Source organism: Wasmannia auropunctata, unplaced genomic scaffold (assembly GCF_000956235.1).
Source record: "Wasmannia auropunctata unplaced genomic scaffold, wasmannia.A_1.0 LD335737.1, whole genome shotgun sequence".
Lineage (NCBI taxonomy): Eukaryota > Metazoa > Arthropoda > Insecta > Hymenoptera > Formicidae > Wasmannia > Wasmannia auropunctata.
Window position 1 is genome coordinate 37,897 of NW_012027153.1, and position 18,366 is coordinate 56,262.

The 18,366-nt window shown below is 40.3% G+C and overlaps 1 protein-coding gene across 5 annotated transcripts in view; it reads right to left on the bottom strand.

The window, feature by feature from the left end:
• Positions 1-18,047, bottom strand: part of LOC105456158 (myb protein) — a 29,996-nt gene extending 11,949 nt beyond the window's left edge. For 2 of the 5 annotated variants that reach the window (XM_011699982.1, XM_011699981.1), the window contains exon 1: positions 17,016-17,222. In XM_011699982.1, the coding sequence (XP_011698284.1) occupies positions 17,016-17,176 (161 nt within the window). In that variant the 5' untranslated portion in view covers positions 17,177-17,222. Of the gene's footprint in view, positions 1-8,572; positions 9,325-17,015; positions 17,223-17,594 lie in introns of those variants that run through there. The other 3 variants (XM_011699984.1, XM_011699983.1, XM_011699985.1) reach the window with 2 other exon arrangements.
• Between the last annotated feature and the right edge of the window lie 319 nt (positions 18,048-18,366).

The following is an 18,366-nucleotide window of genomic DNA, read 5'->3' on the forward strand; positions in this document are numbered from 1 at the left end:
TGGATCCAGGGAGCATTCGTTCATGGCTGTGGCGTCAGCTGCTGCCCCGGTGAGTCCCACACCCTCTCGTCCCGGTCTCGTTTGCGATCGCCCAAGATACCGGCGCTTACGATGACGCGTGCTTTCCCCCCCGCGCCACGGCGTCATAGGACTCGCGTCCGATGACACGAGTTGTCACACGAACCGATCGCTCGAGGTAAACGCTTTTTGAAGAATTTGCGTCATTCACCGGACATTAAAAATCCTACACGAGTGAACGCGCTTGCGTTCTTCGCCGTCGATGTACAATACAATGTAGGCTATATTCGTTAATTAGCTAATGCAATGCATAACAATGTAAAATAAGGTCTTATCAAATAATGTTTATTATTGTATGTATATCGTTAGAAATTTAATTCAGGTATTTCCAAAGAATATATTGATACTTCTTAGAAGTATCAAAGTTATTTAAAACTACTTATTTTTCTAAGAAGTCAATATATATATTTTTGAAAGTATGATATCCCAAATGAAATTATATGTATATATTTTAATGTTTAAATTATTTTTAAACTTAATCTATAATTAAAAAAAAATGTCGCTTGCATTTATCATTTATCACTCAGAAAATTAATAAGCATTTTTCATAGTTTTCCTATTTCATTTAAAGAGAAAAAGAGTGTAAAAGAATATCATAAAAACTTGTCATAAATAATTGAATCAAAAGCAAAAAAATATTTAAAAAACATGAATTAGCAGCATGATATATTAACTATCATTTAATGATATATCATCGAATGGGAGAAAAAAAAGATACACTAATTAACTATTTAACAAAAAAAATATATAAATCATTATTAATTAATTAATTATGATAAATTATTAAATTATTTACAAGATATGTAATCAAGTGACAATGAAATCTTTTCGCTTTCGATTTCGTCATAAAAATTTAGTCAAGGAATCAAGCTTTCTTTCCATGCCACTGATTCCTTTCGCTGCCACGAAACGGACGAGCCTCTTGACGCGGCTCTCACGGTTGACTAGATGTAAGGTTATTGACATCGCAAAACCTGTTCAGATTAAAATATTTAGTAGATTCCTTTTTTTTTATAAAAATAATAATGAGCCATTAATAATTTCGCTATATGTAAAAGTCTCGAAGTCAAGACAACAATAAATTGGCATCAGCAATCGAAATGTAAGATACGCGATATTATTTTGCGGTCAACAGTAAATAAATGTTGCTTCAATATTTTAATTGATAAGGATTATTCGCGCCGAGATTATTAAAACTTGAATATCAAAAGCCGTGAAAGAAGATCCGATGAGTTTCTCGCCGCGAGTCCGGTCGACTCGTTGGAAATTGCCGGAGGAAGATTCCTGGGTACCCGAAACCCAGGTACGTTTGGCGCGTATTTTAATGAGGCCGCTATATTCCTGAAGGATCATCGCTCGGCGCGCGGAAGGCCACGGGGCAAGATACAGGCCCCCGAGATGAATTCGTGCGCCGGTTTAGACACGCACGGCGCGAGTACGAGCGGGTAAACGGATAGGTAAAGCATATACGCATATACATATATATATATCTACCTACACGTGCACTTTGTATACACGCGACCGTGCGGGCCAGCCAGCCAGCCATCCAGCCAGCCATCCAGCCAGCCAGCCAGCCAACGACATCAGGGTGGAAGTCTTTACCGAAAGACATCTGGCTACCACCTGCCTCGATGCCCTCGCACTCGCTCCATCAAACTTCCCCATAATAGAACGCTCCCCGAGCATACGCACCCGCTCTCATATGACGCGTGCACATGTGAGGAAGGTACATATACGTGTGCGCATCGCGACCGTGTGACTCAAACACCGGCGCAGGTATAAGCGTGTGCGCGTACACGCCGGCAATAATCGAGTGATCGCGCGCTCTCCTCTCGTTCCCGTGGGGTTGTACAAAAATACAGGTTTACGGTATACGGTAAGGGTCCTCGCGTTAATGTCGTATCAAAAATTAAATATTCATCCGCGTCCATAATCGTCCGTCTGATATGGCGAAAGTACTTATTTTCACGTCAAGGCTCTATATTGTCATTGTGACTAAAATACATGCACCGTTAAAAAACCGGAAAATTGCCAAATCTAATCTGTATTTCGTTATCATTGCGAAAATAATATAATTAGACTATTTATAAGCATATTTCTTGTTAAATTGAGTAAACAATATCAACGACGATTTATATATATTATAAAGTATAATTTATGTTGAATTATTAATTAATTCTTTCTAATTATTTATGATTTTGTCCAATGCTATTCTTTTGTAATTAAATTCGAAACAAGATCATCTTATTTTTTCATAAAATTAAAAGATTTAAAAAATTTTAATCAAATTTTTGGAAAATCAGATCATACATTAAATTATTAATAATTCAACAAGAAATTGAAGTAGCCTATAATTCTTCCCTCTTCTCTGTGTTCTCTAGATAATATATAATATAACAATATACATTAATCGGTCATTCGCTGGTCTCACACACATCTATACTGGAGTATTCACACCAGTATATATTATATATATATATATATATATATATTCACCTCTTGTGTATCACGCTTACATATTTTATAGATACATATATATAGGTATATATATATATATATATATATATATACCTATATATATGTATCTATAAAATATGTAAGCGTGATACACAAGAGGTGAGTGCGTCTACGAGACGAATTCCATCACCCCTCCATGACGTGAAAAAAAGGCGGGAAGACCCTCGGCAACGTGCGCGCGCGTTTCATCCCTCTCGTTCGTTGAGGTGTGCTATATACCACGCCTTTTACCCCCGTGCCCATTGCGAGGCGATTGTACATCGGACGAGCCACCCGGTGCTCGTTCCCATGACAAGTGCGATGGGTATTTTCACTCGTGAATCTTTAATTCCACCGTGGGAATCGAGTCTACATAAACCAAAGATCCGCGCACACTACACCATATGTGTATATATGTATGTATGTGTGTGCTTGTGATCCGATTAGATTACATCTTCCGCAGTTGAGATACAACGCGGTCCTTTGTGTCATTACGCGGAGATCGCTGAGGGGGAGGAAAATCTCGCGTGGAAATTATCCTGGCTGAAGTTTAAACTTTTATGTGACAACAGATTCCTAAACAAAGCGCAAAGTCTAATAAAAAAACTCAAGTTTATTTTTGAAATATAAAAAACAATGAAAAATATATTATGCAAAACAAAATAAAATATAGTGCAATAACACAAATGATCCGTTAGGAGAATCAAAGAACATGAATAAGTCATTTAATATCCTATCAGAAAGAATGGAAGAAATGAGAGGGTCGTAATGTTTTGGAGGGTCTTAATATTCTGAATAATAGTACTAAACTTGAATACTGTATAAATTAATTAAGCATCGAACATGATAATAAATGCGAAACGTCCCAGTCTTTGAAACTTGGTACAATACTTGCTAGACAAGATTATTTAGGGGCGCTTTCAGTTCAAGCAGATGCTGGAAATCAAGTTCGCCCTTGCCAGCCCGCCTGATCGGCATCGTCGACCCCGGAGTTGCGCTAAATCGATATCGAAACATAATGAAAAGGAAAGAAGAACGGGCTGCGAGAGCAGTCGGAGGGCCGCGGGTCCATCCCATCTTAAAAGAAGTCTTCTCAAGGGGCCCGGTCGCGAATCTCGTCGGCAACCCCCTTCGAAATTTGTTATTTGACGTTTTGGGGTGGCTTTTTTCTCTCTGGTCGCGCCCCACACGGTCCAATTCGGCGGAATTTTAGGGCAACGACTGGCAGCTGTCCAGACGTCGCGTCGGCGCGATTCAGTTTTAAATTCGATTGTAGAACTCGAGAAATTTAATCGCATGCCCGAGATCACAACGCGCCTGGGTATTTTCCATTGAAGGCATGTCCCTTTGCACGTTGACTTCAATTCTAATGACTGCGACGCGAACTCACAAATCTCACCGACATTCGTGAACCCCCGAGAACGAGCTGAAAGATTGCTGTCTCTCTCTCTTTCTTTCTTCCTTTCTTTCTCTCTCTGGCGAGACCACACGCGACGCAAGTACAATACACGATCTATTTATGTATAGAAATCCCAGGGCGCGCAATAATGTATGGCTAATGAGAATTCGGTAGCTTTATGAAGTTTTATAATACTAAAAGAGAGAAGAAAAGTTTCTCTTTACTTATCATCTTCGATGATATTAGATTGCAAAAATGTGTCAAATAATATCGATATAGATATCATGAAACATCTTTTCATGATAATAGTCATCAAAGATAGGTAAAGATTAATTAGAATTAATTAATTATAAAAGAACTAGTAATATAATTTTATAAACGTACATTTCTCAGTTTAAAGGAAAATCAATTTAAAGGAAATAAAAAAATTCGTAACTCAAAATGAAAATTGCATAAGATTTTGAAGAAACTTTAAATTTTCTAAATATATACTCCGATTATAAACTAAGTCTATCGCAAATTGAGCGAATTTACTTCGAGAAAGAGAGAGACTTGTACTATTATCATAAGCATCAAATGACTAAATACACATATATACATTTACACACGCACACATACATTTCTGCCAATAACTTCGACACATACAACGTGGAAATCAATCACGGAAACGAAAGATTTCAGATCTCGCACGTTTCTTCTCCGGACAACCATTCATATATTTCTACGTATTTACGTAGAGCTAACATTCTTCCTTCTATCCATTAATATCGTAGAATTTATAGTAGTTATGCTCATACGTGACTTTCCCATGGTGCTCGGCAAACAAACTCAATGAGATTTCCAAGATCTCCAGTCAAGTGTGAAATCATGGATAAGCGCCTAAAAAAAGCTCGGCAACCTTGTCGCCATCAAGTAAAATTTTTGTACTTTTCCTAATTTATTGTTCCCTTTAATTTTTCAAACTTTTAACCAGCAAAACATTCGATAATCAAATAGAAAGAAGTCGCTAGCCACAGGTCCAAACAATTTAAAAGCTTTCTTATACTTATTTGGAAAGAAACTTTCACTACTAGTTTATCCTGTCCTTGCTTTTTCTTAAGAAATTCAATAAAATAAAAACGAATATAAAAGCAAGCAAAACAGTGCATGGATACATAAATGGGAAACATGTAAAATAAATAAAAAATATTTTTAAACAGATAAATAATTTTCAATTTAAAAATTCTAACAATAAGTATATAATTTATATAAAGAGTACTACTCTTATATTAGATCTGAATTCGACGAGAGATCCAGATGACGCGCAGAGTACAAAGTATTCTTTTCATGTTGGATTTATAAACAATAGCTTCAGAAAATGTTCCAATAGCTTTAAAAGAAAAAATAAATTGCAAAAAAGTGGATATCGTAGCATCGCTAAATGCCATCTAATCAAAACGAACGTGATTGATATTTTTGGCAAGGAATCTTCTTGACGAAAGGACGAAAGGAACCAGACCCAGGGTCGGACCCAAAGAGAGAGAAAGAAGAGGTACAAAATAAACGATGCACAAATTCCCAGCGCAGAATTGACCTGAACCGGGTTTAAATCTCCTTAGTCAACCTAGCCCCCCCATCCCTGTCTCTCCCGCTCCCCTTTTGTCTTGTCGAGACTGTAAACCTGCGAGGACGACCGGCCGGAAAAAGACGAATAGTCGTCTCACCGTTTCTTTTAGACTTCGAACGTTCAATGAGAATAGCGTTTTGAAAAGCACGCGATAGATGTATACCTTTTTGGATATGCCACCACGCTACGAGAGCAACCGCGGAGAGTTACCCCGGCTTTCTTGTCTACCGTCCATGCTTGGACGCTCCTAAAGCTTTTTTCCTTCCCTTTACCCCATCTGGAGACCGGATACAGTGATGAACGAATCTACTCGAAATATCTTTCTCGCAAGGTATTACTTTGCATTAGGTTTCCTCTTTTTTTTTCTGTCCCTGCATACTAGACCCGATGGCATTTCAATGGAAATTGCAGTTGGTTGCAATGGTTAGGTGCACTAAAAATGGTAATTACTTTTGTACCTAGCAAACCCGACGAATTTTCAAAGAAAACACATTTACAACACTGAAGTTTCTTCGAAAAATTCCTTCATATTTTTTTTCATTTTTACACGCCCGTAGAAATAGCGCTAACAATACGTCTTTAAAGCAACAATAATTTATAATTAGTTCAAGTTGATTATAGCACGTGAGAAAATACAATAAGGAAACGAAACTTCCGACATATGCTACGTAAGAAGTTTTCCATTTTCGTAGAAAGAAAAAATAATTTAACGATAAAACACATGACATAGAGACATGCAACATAATTGCATGAAAAACGATCGATGTCTTTTAAAAAGAAATTCTTGAAATATCTAAGGTATAATAAAAAAATTTTATTGTAACGTCCAACATAATGTATTTATCCGAATGCAAATTTTTCGTACTAACAAAATATCTGTTTTATCCTTATCAACTTTGCCACGAGCATAAGGAAAAGCTCTGCTCCGCAGTAATTTTCGAACAATCGGCGGCTGAATATAACAGATTTTTTTGGGGGACACAAGTAAATAACGAAATCGTTCTTTATAATTTAAAGTGCGCTTTAAAAGAAAAAGTTTTTAAGATTACATCATGTACATGTATAACCTCGACAATCGAGAAGCTACAGCAAATAATAACCTCTCTCAACTCTCTTACCACAAAAAAATTCACTAAGAAATAAATTAATCGAATTGATTAAAGAATTTCTATTCGAAAAAATATTTGATTGCCGCTCTTATAATATGTTATCATTACATATTCATAAGATACTTATTATTTTTATGTGGTTATTTAGCGAGATATTTCAAAGATGTTATTTGTATTCTTATAAATATACAAATTTTGTGAGAGAATATATTATTTTTGAAAATATTTTACTAAAGTCTCTCGCCTTTTTGATTTACCAATTTAACAAAGTATAATAAATTTAACAAAGTACAATAAATTATTTTTAAATGTTATAGATTATTGTTTAGTTATTGAAATTATATCGTATATAATTATTGATCGTAATTTTAATAATCTTTTTAATGTTTAATAATTCAAAAAATAAAGTTTTTAATATTTAATTTTGAAATATTATAAAGTTATTAAAAGTAGAATTATAACGCATATAATATTTACTTGTAAAAAAATTTGAATAAACAGCTCTACAAAAATTAAAAGAATTTGAAAATCGGCTATCACCTCGAGCGTAAAATCAATATAAATCAATATTAATCTATTAATAAATTTATAAATTCAATTAGTAAGCACTGAAGATAATCGAAATAACCGAAGAAAATAAAAATACAACAGATGAAAAGATATATGCTCACGAGATATGAAACATCGTGTCTCGTTCCTTTATATATTTTTTTCTAAGAATTTTATCTCAATTCTAATGTCAAGAATTTCCTAGTAAATACCAGCAACAACACTTGAAGATTCATGCCGAGCTAATAAGAATAACAAGTCCCCGACGCCTAGACCAACTTCACATAATCTCCTTTGTGATAACGCCGTATCCTTTGATATTATTGCGTTACACTTCCGTTGTCGGAATGCTGCGCATATTCCGTTCACCCTTACATTCATACGCGATATCGCCTATGACAGTTTTCTCTAATGATTGACTATTTGGTCCACTTTGATGTCGTAATATCCGTCGCTTCATTTTTTTCACGACGATACATATGCTTATGAAAGAATGTCGAAACATCGAATACCGAGCCTATACTGCTTGTATCTGGCGCGTATTCGTATTATAGCGTCGAATTGAGAAAACGAAACTTGAAAGTGTCAGAAGCGATTTATACAGAGGTATCGTATTAAAAAAATAAAGATAGATATAAAAAAATAACGTCAGTTAAAGTATAGTGAAAAATAATCAATTTTTTTCATCTCAAGTAGGCTAGGAAAATAATTTGAAAGACAAGATCATAATCAACGGTCTATAATATTTAATTTTTATAAGCTGATATCTTGAATTCACCTCGATATATATAAGAGAAACAAAAAATAAATAGAATCGTATGTATAGAATAATTGAAGATCTCTCCCTGAAGAAAAAGAATAAAAATTCAATTCAAAAATGTTTAAAAGTTTTAGATATTTAACTTATATCCAAGTCATAGCAGTTTTAAGCTTTGTTTCTTCGAGGTTATAAATCATCCCGAGGTCTCAAACGAAAAAAGAATTGACCAATCACATTGGTTCAAACACTTCCAACGTGATTTTTTTTCCATTCGAGATCTTGGAGCGATTTCTATAGGATTTCGTGAACATGAGATTTTAGAAAAATACGAACCTATACCAGACATTAAAATATTAAATATTCTGCCACTCACTCGTCTCTACTATTCCTGCCATAATAAATTTCCAATTAAACATCCCTTCACCGTTTCCCCCATTTGCGACACAAGCTCGGCAAGATCCATTAGAGATAAATATATTTATTGGTCGATTCATAGGTCAATAAATCCACAGATATTGCGACAGGAAATGAGCGGATAAATTAACACGTGCGTGGATCTCGTGCCGATTACTTACGCTTCTGTGATCGGTGGTGAGCAAAAGGACGCGTGGTAAGTCGCTATCTCCACGTTGTTGATCGGCAATCCATTCGGCACGAGCAATCCATTCGAAAATACATCCATCATAAGCGGCGCACGATTTTTCGCGGGTGGTCTACGAGACGGGGGGAACGACGGGGAGAGACGGGGGAGAGCCGTGGGAGAAAGCGCGGGTTCGGCGATAAGTATAGGATCCTCTCTCCGGTCTCCCGCGTAGATGCTCCGAGCTGCACCCCCCGGCTTTACAAGCACTACCGCCTGCTGCACGCGGTAACGGCGCGATCCATTGCGGTCCCCTCTGCGCGTCTCCGTCTCCAGAGAGAATTTTATCCTCGGAGGAGGACTCTACCCTCACGCGGTCATGTTTACGCGCTTGCCTTCCTTCGCGAAAGAGAAATTTCTACGAGCGTCGGAACGCCACGCGCATCCCTCCCCTTCACTTCTTCCTTCTCGTTTCTACTTCCTGTTGTTCCTCTCGCGCGCGCTTTCTCAGAATATCTCAGTTTTCCCAATTAGACAAAATATCCGTCGATATCCGTAAGATCGCGAGGGTAAGAGCGGGACGCGACGCGACGCCGAGCACTTCGGATAAACGGGGAAGAGGAATGCTCCGCCGCGCGCCAAAACACTTCCACTGCCCGGAGGGTACCCACGCTTATACCCGGCCAGCACTCGGCGATTCGTGGGAAGTGTCGCGCTGAACGATCCACTCTGAACGGCGGTCGAGTTCAGACTGGCAATCGCTATGTACGAGGGACTCTCGATGGCGCGACGACGACGGCAACAGCAGCAGCAGCAGCAATAGCAAGCGGCAGGTCTGACGCTGGAATCCATGGCGGGGAAAGGGTCGACCTTAGAGAGAGAGAAAGAGATGAGAAGAAAGAGAAGAGGGACAGGAAGAGGAGTGAGACAGAGAGAGAGAGAGAGAGAAATGCGCACGAGGGAACCGGCATCTCGACTTGAAGCTTTCGAAGGATGAGAGGTGGAAGCGAAGGCGCCGTCGTGTCCCTATACACGAACTTACACGTATACGCACGTGCATCACAGAACGTATATACGCGATGGAATCGGCCAGAGACGATCGACCGGGAAGAGGCGGCGATATACGACGCAACGCTACGACCTAATGCTTGTGTGGAATAACAATCGACGCAATAGTCGGAGGAAAGGGCCGACCCGCGTGGAAAGCGCGTTGAGAGATCTCCCATTCAGGCTCCCGCCACGCCGACGTCGTCAGACTCGATTTCGAAATCGCTCTAATTCATAAAAAAAGCACGATAATTGAAGATAAAATTATTCTGTCTTAAAATGTCATTTCTTTAGAATTAAATCGTGAAGGGATTAAATGAATTTTCCATAATTTACGGAAAGGGCGTGCTATATGCATAACTCCACTTGCATGATGACGTTAAAAGTCTCTCTTGCGATCGATGTAACGTCGAAAGTCGCCGCCACTTCGAATTACCTTTGAGCTTAAAAAGGGTTTTTTTTTAATACTTTAATATATCGAGAAAAAAGTCTACGTTTATATACGGTAAATTTATTTTGCGCCTAGTGTGATTTTTCTCTCGGCAAGCACTCTCAGCAGCCTCTCTGGAGGAATTGAACGCGCTCAGGCTTCAAACAAAAGGAGCGCTTTGTTTGTGGGAATGTACTTTAATAGCGGCGCATACCTTGGAACTCACGTTGGGTCTACGTTTTAAGCTTGGGATACACCTACGCTGCTCCACGAGCGTCTCGACGTGAAAGTTACAGAACCGAAGGCCGTGGAGCCAGGGCAAATATAATAAAAAAGTTATAGGTATCGATACACGGAAAGAATAATTTTGCTGGATACAGATCTGATAATAATTTTGTTGGACCATAAAAATAATTCCGTTCTTTCCGTGTAGCATAAAAAGAAATAATTTTATGGTATCAAGTGCGATTAGTTTTCTACAAATGTTAATTTTTTCTAATGTTAATCACAATCTGCACTTAACATCATGTCGATTTTGAAATCAATATTTATTCTCCCATAATATAAAATAACGTGATGCGAAACGATAGAAGTAGCCAAACGCGGTCCTGATTCGTTACTAAAATGCCGGAGGTTGCTAAATTTTTATGTAACTTACTGCAATGTAAATGGAACTTTAGGTTGGTTAACTCACGAGGAGGTACAGCGAGAAAAATAAGAGAAAGAAGTGAAGAGAAGATGAGAAGAAAAAAAGAGGAAAGAGAAGAGAAGAAGGAGATTGTGTGGCGACGCTGACGAGGAAGAAGAACGTGAGAAAGACGAGGAAATGAGAGGAAGGGTTGCGGAATAAGCCGCAAGGTCTCGGCGATATCATGCCGTCGTGTTCTGGGAACCGATCGATTCCTTGACGAACCACGGCAAAGGAATTACGAATCGATGGCGCAAAATCATTACGGATCCTTCTAACGGATCACGCTTCGAATATCAAGGATGAAAAACGCGCTGGACTCTTGATGAGTCCAAATTTCTTTTCTTCTCAAGACGTTAAGACAAACATATGGAAAAATTAATATAATAGAAAGACTTGCTTTCTAAGAGAAGCTATACATTTTCTCTTACGCTTTTTTCTTATACTTAAACAGTTTACAATTTATCAGCAAAAACAACACAATTATAAACTTCGAATCGTAGGAGAAAAATTCCTGTTTATTGAATTGAAAACTAAAGAGCAACAGTTTTTGTCAAAGATATGCTCGCTTGTGTATTAATTTCTTTTAAATACCTAGGAAAAAAAATTCGTGCGCTAATGTGATCGGAAAAAATATCGGAAGCTGAAAAAGGCAGGGATAAAGAGAGAGGCAGAGAGAGAGAGAGAGAGAGAGAGAGAGAGAGAGAGAGAGACATCGTGAAGAAGAGACGACGTCGCGTGACTCGTCCCGAAGCCGAGAACCCGCTTGGAAATTGAGAGCGGCATATGTGTCGAAGTTGAAAGAATATGCAGAATCTGGAAGAAAGAACTTCCTGCGCGATGTATGTATGCAACCGCGAGAACGAAGCGCGGTCCGGGCGGGCGGCATTCTCCGCGGCGCGGCTGATTCCGAGAAGAAACGATGAGAAGAGAGACAGAGAGAGAGAGAAGACATTGCAACGTAGAGAAGGAAGCAGCGACGCCGCGGGTATCGCGCACAGGTACACGGTCGTGCTGATACCTCGGTGGATTGGATGCAGGTCGCTACGTGACACGGACAGGTTTTCCTCGACGGAGAACACGGCGGGCGCGCCGTCGCTGCCTTCCGGGTTCTCAATTCGGATAAAAAGAAGAATGCCCCGGACCGTGGCGGTCCAGCCCAAGCTACACAGCTGAGAACCGCCAGCAGCGGTCCGGCCACCCTTGCTCGGCAAAAAGATGAATCTCGAGGACTTCACGGATAACGGACGAATGTCTGGTATTGTGCAGACGCGCTTTTTGCGTCATCTATTATTTTTTGGGGAATTTCGAGAGCCAACGCTTTTCTCGAATTCTGCATACTCCGGATTTCTTTTTGAAAAATGATTGCACAACCCTGTGCAATTGTTGAACGCTCGTTTTTTAGAAATTAGAAAGTATGAATAATACTTACAATGCATAGTAAAAATAAATAAATATAATTACTATCTTTTTATGAACTGTTAAACTATTAATTAAATGCTTGTGATGATATAGGTATGTCAAATACATGTAAAAAAGTATAACAAATTAATATAGAGTATTAACTAATACCTTCTTATTTGAAACTATACATAAAACTATTGTTGAAAAATAACTATCATTTTACTTTATTTTTTTTTCACGTGCAATCTCTCCTCTCTCTTTCTCCCTCTTACCACAATTCTCGATCTGCCTTCTGTATACGGTTTGCTTGCGAGTCCGAATTTAATTATCTCTAACCCAAGCTATGGGCGAGGGTACACGTACGCACGTGAGCGGTAACCCCGTAATTTCGTGAAGGCATTAATGTCTAACGCGTCCGCAAATCGCCGAGGTTTATTATGGCGGTGAAGTTCGGTCAAAGAACCGAAACGGGACTCCGCGCCGGCCACGGTACGAAGCCAGTACGGAAGATTATAGCGTTCGAGGCTCTCAGTGAGCAACATTTTCATGCAACATTAAAAAAAAAATTAAGATTTATTCATGAAACACGAAAACGGATCCCTCTACATGGCGAAAACAAAAGGGGGAAGCTGAACTTTACCAGCGTATTCTGGGTACTAATCGTAGCGACGAGAGGAATGCCATACGATGTATGAGACCGCAAATATGTAACCCTTTCCAAGTTACGGACATCGAAGGCTGTACATTACATTAGCAGGAAGATTCCAACATTAGAGTAAATCAATGACAAGTATGTAAATATTACATGGCATTGGTCGGACATTATAGCGGAACATAAACATATATACCAAAAATAGAAATACTAATGTCAATGTTGCTACATTATGACGCTATGTATGCAGCTTTCATTTCCTATCTTCACTAAATCTCGTATTTTATAGATTTATTAACTCGGAAGCAATCCCTTGGGACGATTTTCCATAATACTCCAGCAGCGAGAAAATCAAGCTCGGTCACAGTTTTCTTTACTGATTATTCATATATATTTATTTTTCAGAAAATATTAAATAAATTGTGGAATCAATACACAATATACGTATCCAGTTGACAATAGCTTTTAATTGGGGCGGGGGGGGGGGTGTAAAAAAAAGCATTCCACGTGATCGTTTGCGCAAAATAAAAACTGGAGGACTGTTTCTCCAGATTAAACTCGTCAGATACACCCGAACGACGAGAGATAATTCGCGCGGAGGAGACCGTTCGCGTTCTCCCACGACTTTCTTCAAGAATGACCAGAACGCGGGACGCTGGACATCTATGGGATGTGCGACATTCCGGGCGTGCACGCGCGCGTTTCGCACAGCTTTCCTGACTGCGTCGAATTTCGGCGTATTTATGAGACCGGCGTATTAAAGAGCCACACATGTGCGACGCGAAGCGCGCGCGGCGCGGTGCGTCGCGTCGCCGGGTGTCGATGCGCCCTTGCGCCCCGCGCGCTCTCCTAACACACCGTGTGCTGAATAGCGACGCATCCGCGCGACGGGTGAAAGAGACGGGGCCGACCAAACCGGGAGGGTTCGTCGCCGCTCTGTTCCTGTGAACGGGGCAGCTGTCTCTCGTTTGTTTCCGCGCGCGCGCTCGCGCGCGAGATGACCGTCAACGTCGCCGGCGACACCGAGAGGTCAATCTCTCGCCGAGCATTCCTGCACGCGGATCTCCTAAATGAGAGTCATCCTGCTAGACAATTTTACATCTGTTATAGGCAGCGTCTTATTTTTTTACACAAATTTTATCGCAAATAATTTTAGTAACAATTTTCTCAATACAAATCATAATTTATTTCCCTATACTTAATTATTTTAGTATCTATTGGGTTATTTAATTATCTTAACATCTGTCAATTTGAGGAGATATAAGAGCATTTGGTTGAAATTCTTCAGCGTCCCTAGCCGGTTTTTTAACGGTATACGTCTCCGGTTTTGGGTAAACTCGACTAACGAGTCGTTGTGATTATTCAGTATAGACATCGCTCTTATAACACTTGCAAATATCATTTCTTACATTTGATTGAATATTTTCTCGCGCTTAACAGAAAAGCAAATATATATATTCGATCATGTTGGAGATAAACGTGGAGGCGTTAAACACGCGCGCAAGAGAAGAGGGAAGACGAAGAGTACCGATCTTCCTACGCGAATAAATGGCGCGAAACGCGCGCGTCAAATGGACGAGGAGGACGACGAGAGCGAGAAAAGGGGGACGTGGGAGGTGCAGGAGGGCACGAACCGGGCACGGCCAGGGCGCACGCAACACGTAGGGGCGTGTGTGCGGCGTGTTCGCGTCGTTTGCGACCACGAGGAGGGAGAGAGAGAGAGACCAGCAGGCGATGTGTACGCGTGGACTCTAAAGACGTTTTGTCTGCGCTTGTCCCCGTCTGGCAGTTGCCATGCGGGGCACTGGGACCCGCGGGTTGACGTCACCCTATCTCCCGACGGGCAGTTTTAATATTGATAAGTGGGACACTGCGTGGCGTTCTCCGGGACGAGAAGGGAAATCGTTCTCTGTTTGCGAAGCGATCTCGGGGACGGATGGATATTTCCGCGCGCGGTGGAAATAAAAGTGCGTCGCGACAGATCTTCGCGTTTCTCACCGAGCGAGCGTCAAAAATTGATGGAGACGAGATCCGAATCTCCGGAAGCTCGTAGCGCTTTCTAGACTACGCGTTGGAGATTGAGGATTGCGAATTGAAGCTTAGAATCAGAACCAATCATAACGGATTAAGATTATCTGACAGATTTCAAATTCTATAATATTTAGCTCTCCAATCTCAATTTCAAATGGACAGTCGCAGACTGAAAGTCTATCCTGGAAATATTCAAGCATTCTTGTGTGTCTATCATCTTGTTACATTCACTCTTATATGCAGGCTCTGTTTGTTTTATATGCTTTTCTACGTTTCTATCTATTTTGCCCGTATTTTACTTGCACTTTATCAAAATGCTGTTCTACGTTTCTGTCTATTTTGCCCGTATTTTACTTGCACTTTATCCAATTTACATCATAAATGCTATATTCTTTTATTTGCAGGTAAAAATCATAGCAGCAGCAGCAGCAGCAGCATCGTTGACACCTGATGCTTCACTATTTATCTCCGTCTTGAAGATTATCTATCTTGAACTTATCTATTTTGTTATTATAATAATGTTATTATAATTCCTATCGCAATCTAAATGTATGCAATACATTATCTTTATTATTATTACATCGGATCACTGACTGACAAAAAAATTATAATTATCGCGATTACGCGTTTATTCTCATTATTGCAAGATCGATGTCTGCACAAAAGACGCAGAACAAGTTTAAGAACGATTTCGATCCGATAAACTCCGATTAACGGCAACATAACTAAACAAACAATTAACTTATTAAATGATACATGCACAGCGTTCTGAGTTTCAAAATGAAATTATTATTTAAAGGGAAATAATTTTTTTATCATACAGTAAAAAAAATTGAAGATCAGAAACAATGAGTTATATAATCGAAAATCCTGCTTTAAGTAATTTCGCCGATGGAAATTAATTTGCCGATCATTAATTTACGTTAATCAAAGATCATTTAATCAAAGTCGCCTTAAAAGTCATTAATGGAGTAAATTTATCAAACCTTAACGTCGCCTCTTGGATCTCTCGGTTGAATTTTACTCCGAAGGGGAAAGGTGATTTTTTTTGACACATCGGTTATTTTATACCTCTCTCGGTTATCGGATAACCAGAATGAGAAAGATGAGATCGACGCAAGCGGATAAAATAAAAAGTGTATGATACCGAAAACCAAGATCGAAAATTGTACTTACATCTGTAAAAAGCGGCATAAAAAAATAATGTGATGTACAATAATATAGTAAATTTAAGTTAAAAATGTTATCTAAATTTTATTTTTTTTATCGGCGCCTTTTACATGTTATTCTACACTTCTCTCGGTTATCGGATACAAGAATAAGAAAGACGAGACCTATCCTACGGGCGCATATTTGCGCGAACAAAATAAAAACGAATATCGTTGAAGAGAACAAGTGAGATCGGAGATCGTATTTTTATGAAAAGTGACATAAACAGAGAATAACATGATTTGCAATAACACAAATTCGAGCGAATACAATAACTCATATAAATTTTTCGATCTGGATATCCGGAGAAAAATATAAGCATTTGACATTCAGACAGGCAGATCAATAAAATTCTTATTTGAAAAATATTATTGAAAAATTTAATAAAATCTATATAGGAAAACTAAAAAATACGCGCTATATAATGATATGAAAAATAACGGTAAAAATATTTTTTAAAAATTTCATTTCTTTCGGTGTGACAGTCACACAAAAAGTTATAAAACAAATACATGAATATAATTAGATTAAAGATACTTCCAATTATAGGAAAATAAGAAAAAAAAAGATCAATTTCGCTCTAGAGTCTAGAAATAAGAACCTAAAAAGATCATCTTTGCGTACAGATGTGAACGTAAAAAAAAAAAAAGATAGGTCGATGCATTCCGAAATGTTTTGTACGGAAGATCGAGGATTCCGCGCGGCAAGGACATCGTCCGTTCGGACAGGAAACAAATGACACACCGCGACGGACGATAATCGTACAGTCGGGCAACAATAATCGGGCAATAATAGGTCTCGGAAGTACGATGCTCGACGAGCGACGTCGAAATTCACCTTGACGAGGCGCGGAGATGTTATTGTCGCTTCCAAGTCCGTTGGTCTCGTGCACGCTTCATATATGAGAATCGTCGTCGCGCAACGAAATAGATGAAAAAAAATAGGCAAAAGTCGGCGCGAGCCCACCTGGAACGTACCTGCACGGTGTACGCGAGGTTAGACGTGCGGCGGCGTCAGTCGGCTGTCGGGGACGCGGGGCCGGCTCGGCCAAGCGCGCCAATGACGCGGAAACTCGTGCGCGGAAATCCTCGAGGTCTCTCGGGTGTCTCTCGCGGTACAGGAGCATCGCGCGGAGCATCGCGCGGTGCCGCGCCGGCGAGAGTGAAAGGCTACCTGTCGTCGCACTGACTCGCGCGCGCCCTCGTCCACTCCATGCTCCCTTCCCGCCAAAAATGCCGCGTTTCAAAAAAAAAAAAACAAGAAGGGGGGGGACGGAGGAGGCGTGCGACCACAACAAAGCGCGTCCGATCGTCCCGGCTCCCGCAGACTCTCCGGGAGATCTCGTCCATCTCCCGGAGACCGCCTCGACCGCCAAAAAGAAAAAATACTCGAGTAATAGGACTCGTCTAATTTTAAATACAAAAAAGGGATGAAGGGGGAGGGGGGAGGAGGGTGTACAAAAAGAGACGCGTCTAAAATGCAAGCGGACGCGCGTGACCCCCCCTTTTCGTGGGGGCCGCCGCGCGACGCAAAAGGCAACATATACATGCACTCACCTCTCTCTGGCGAGGAACATATTGCCGCATCGTCTCGAGGTGAACATCCGATGAACGTAATCACGTAACCCACCCGCGCGCGCGCGAGAGTGGTGGACGCGTAGAGATTTAAACAATATGGCCGTTCGCACCACCCTCCGGAACAACCGAGACGGCCCGAGGGGGGAGAGAACGAGTCGAACCCTTCGCCCTGCTTCGCCCGTCGTCGGCGTCTCGCGAAACACTCCCCGCGCGAATTCGCCACTGATCGCTTTGGGATCCGCGATACGCGACGACCAACGGTGTGGACACCAACGCGTGGACCGATCGCGTCCCGCCGGCGGGCCCGCGCGAGGTTTTGACAGACCGAGCGTCTATGTAGTTACGACGCGTAGATCGCTAGTTCCCGCGACGCCGCGAGAACGTTTATCTCGCGCAGGATAACTTCCCGTGGAGTGGAGCTCACCGACGCGGAGCTCGGCCCCGTCGATCATGCAGCTCCGTCCCCTTCCGCTTCCTCGTCAAACCGCTAATCCACCGTACGATCGGTAATACATCAGATGATCGAAGATACTTACGTTATCGACGGTGGCAAATGAAGCGCACATTTTTTTTATTCCCAATGTGCCGCTTATATTGTAAAAGATCAAATACTGTAGTTGCTATAAAATATAATACGTATAAATAATGTTAATATTAATTAAATATAATTATTAAATTTAATAATTCTATTAAATATCAAATATCCATGAATCTATTTTTATAAATGTTTCAAAATGCAAGCCTAAACAAT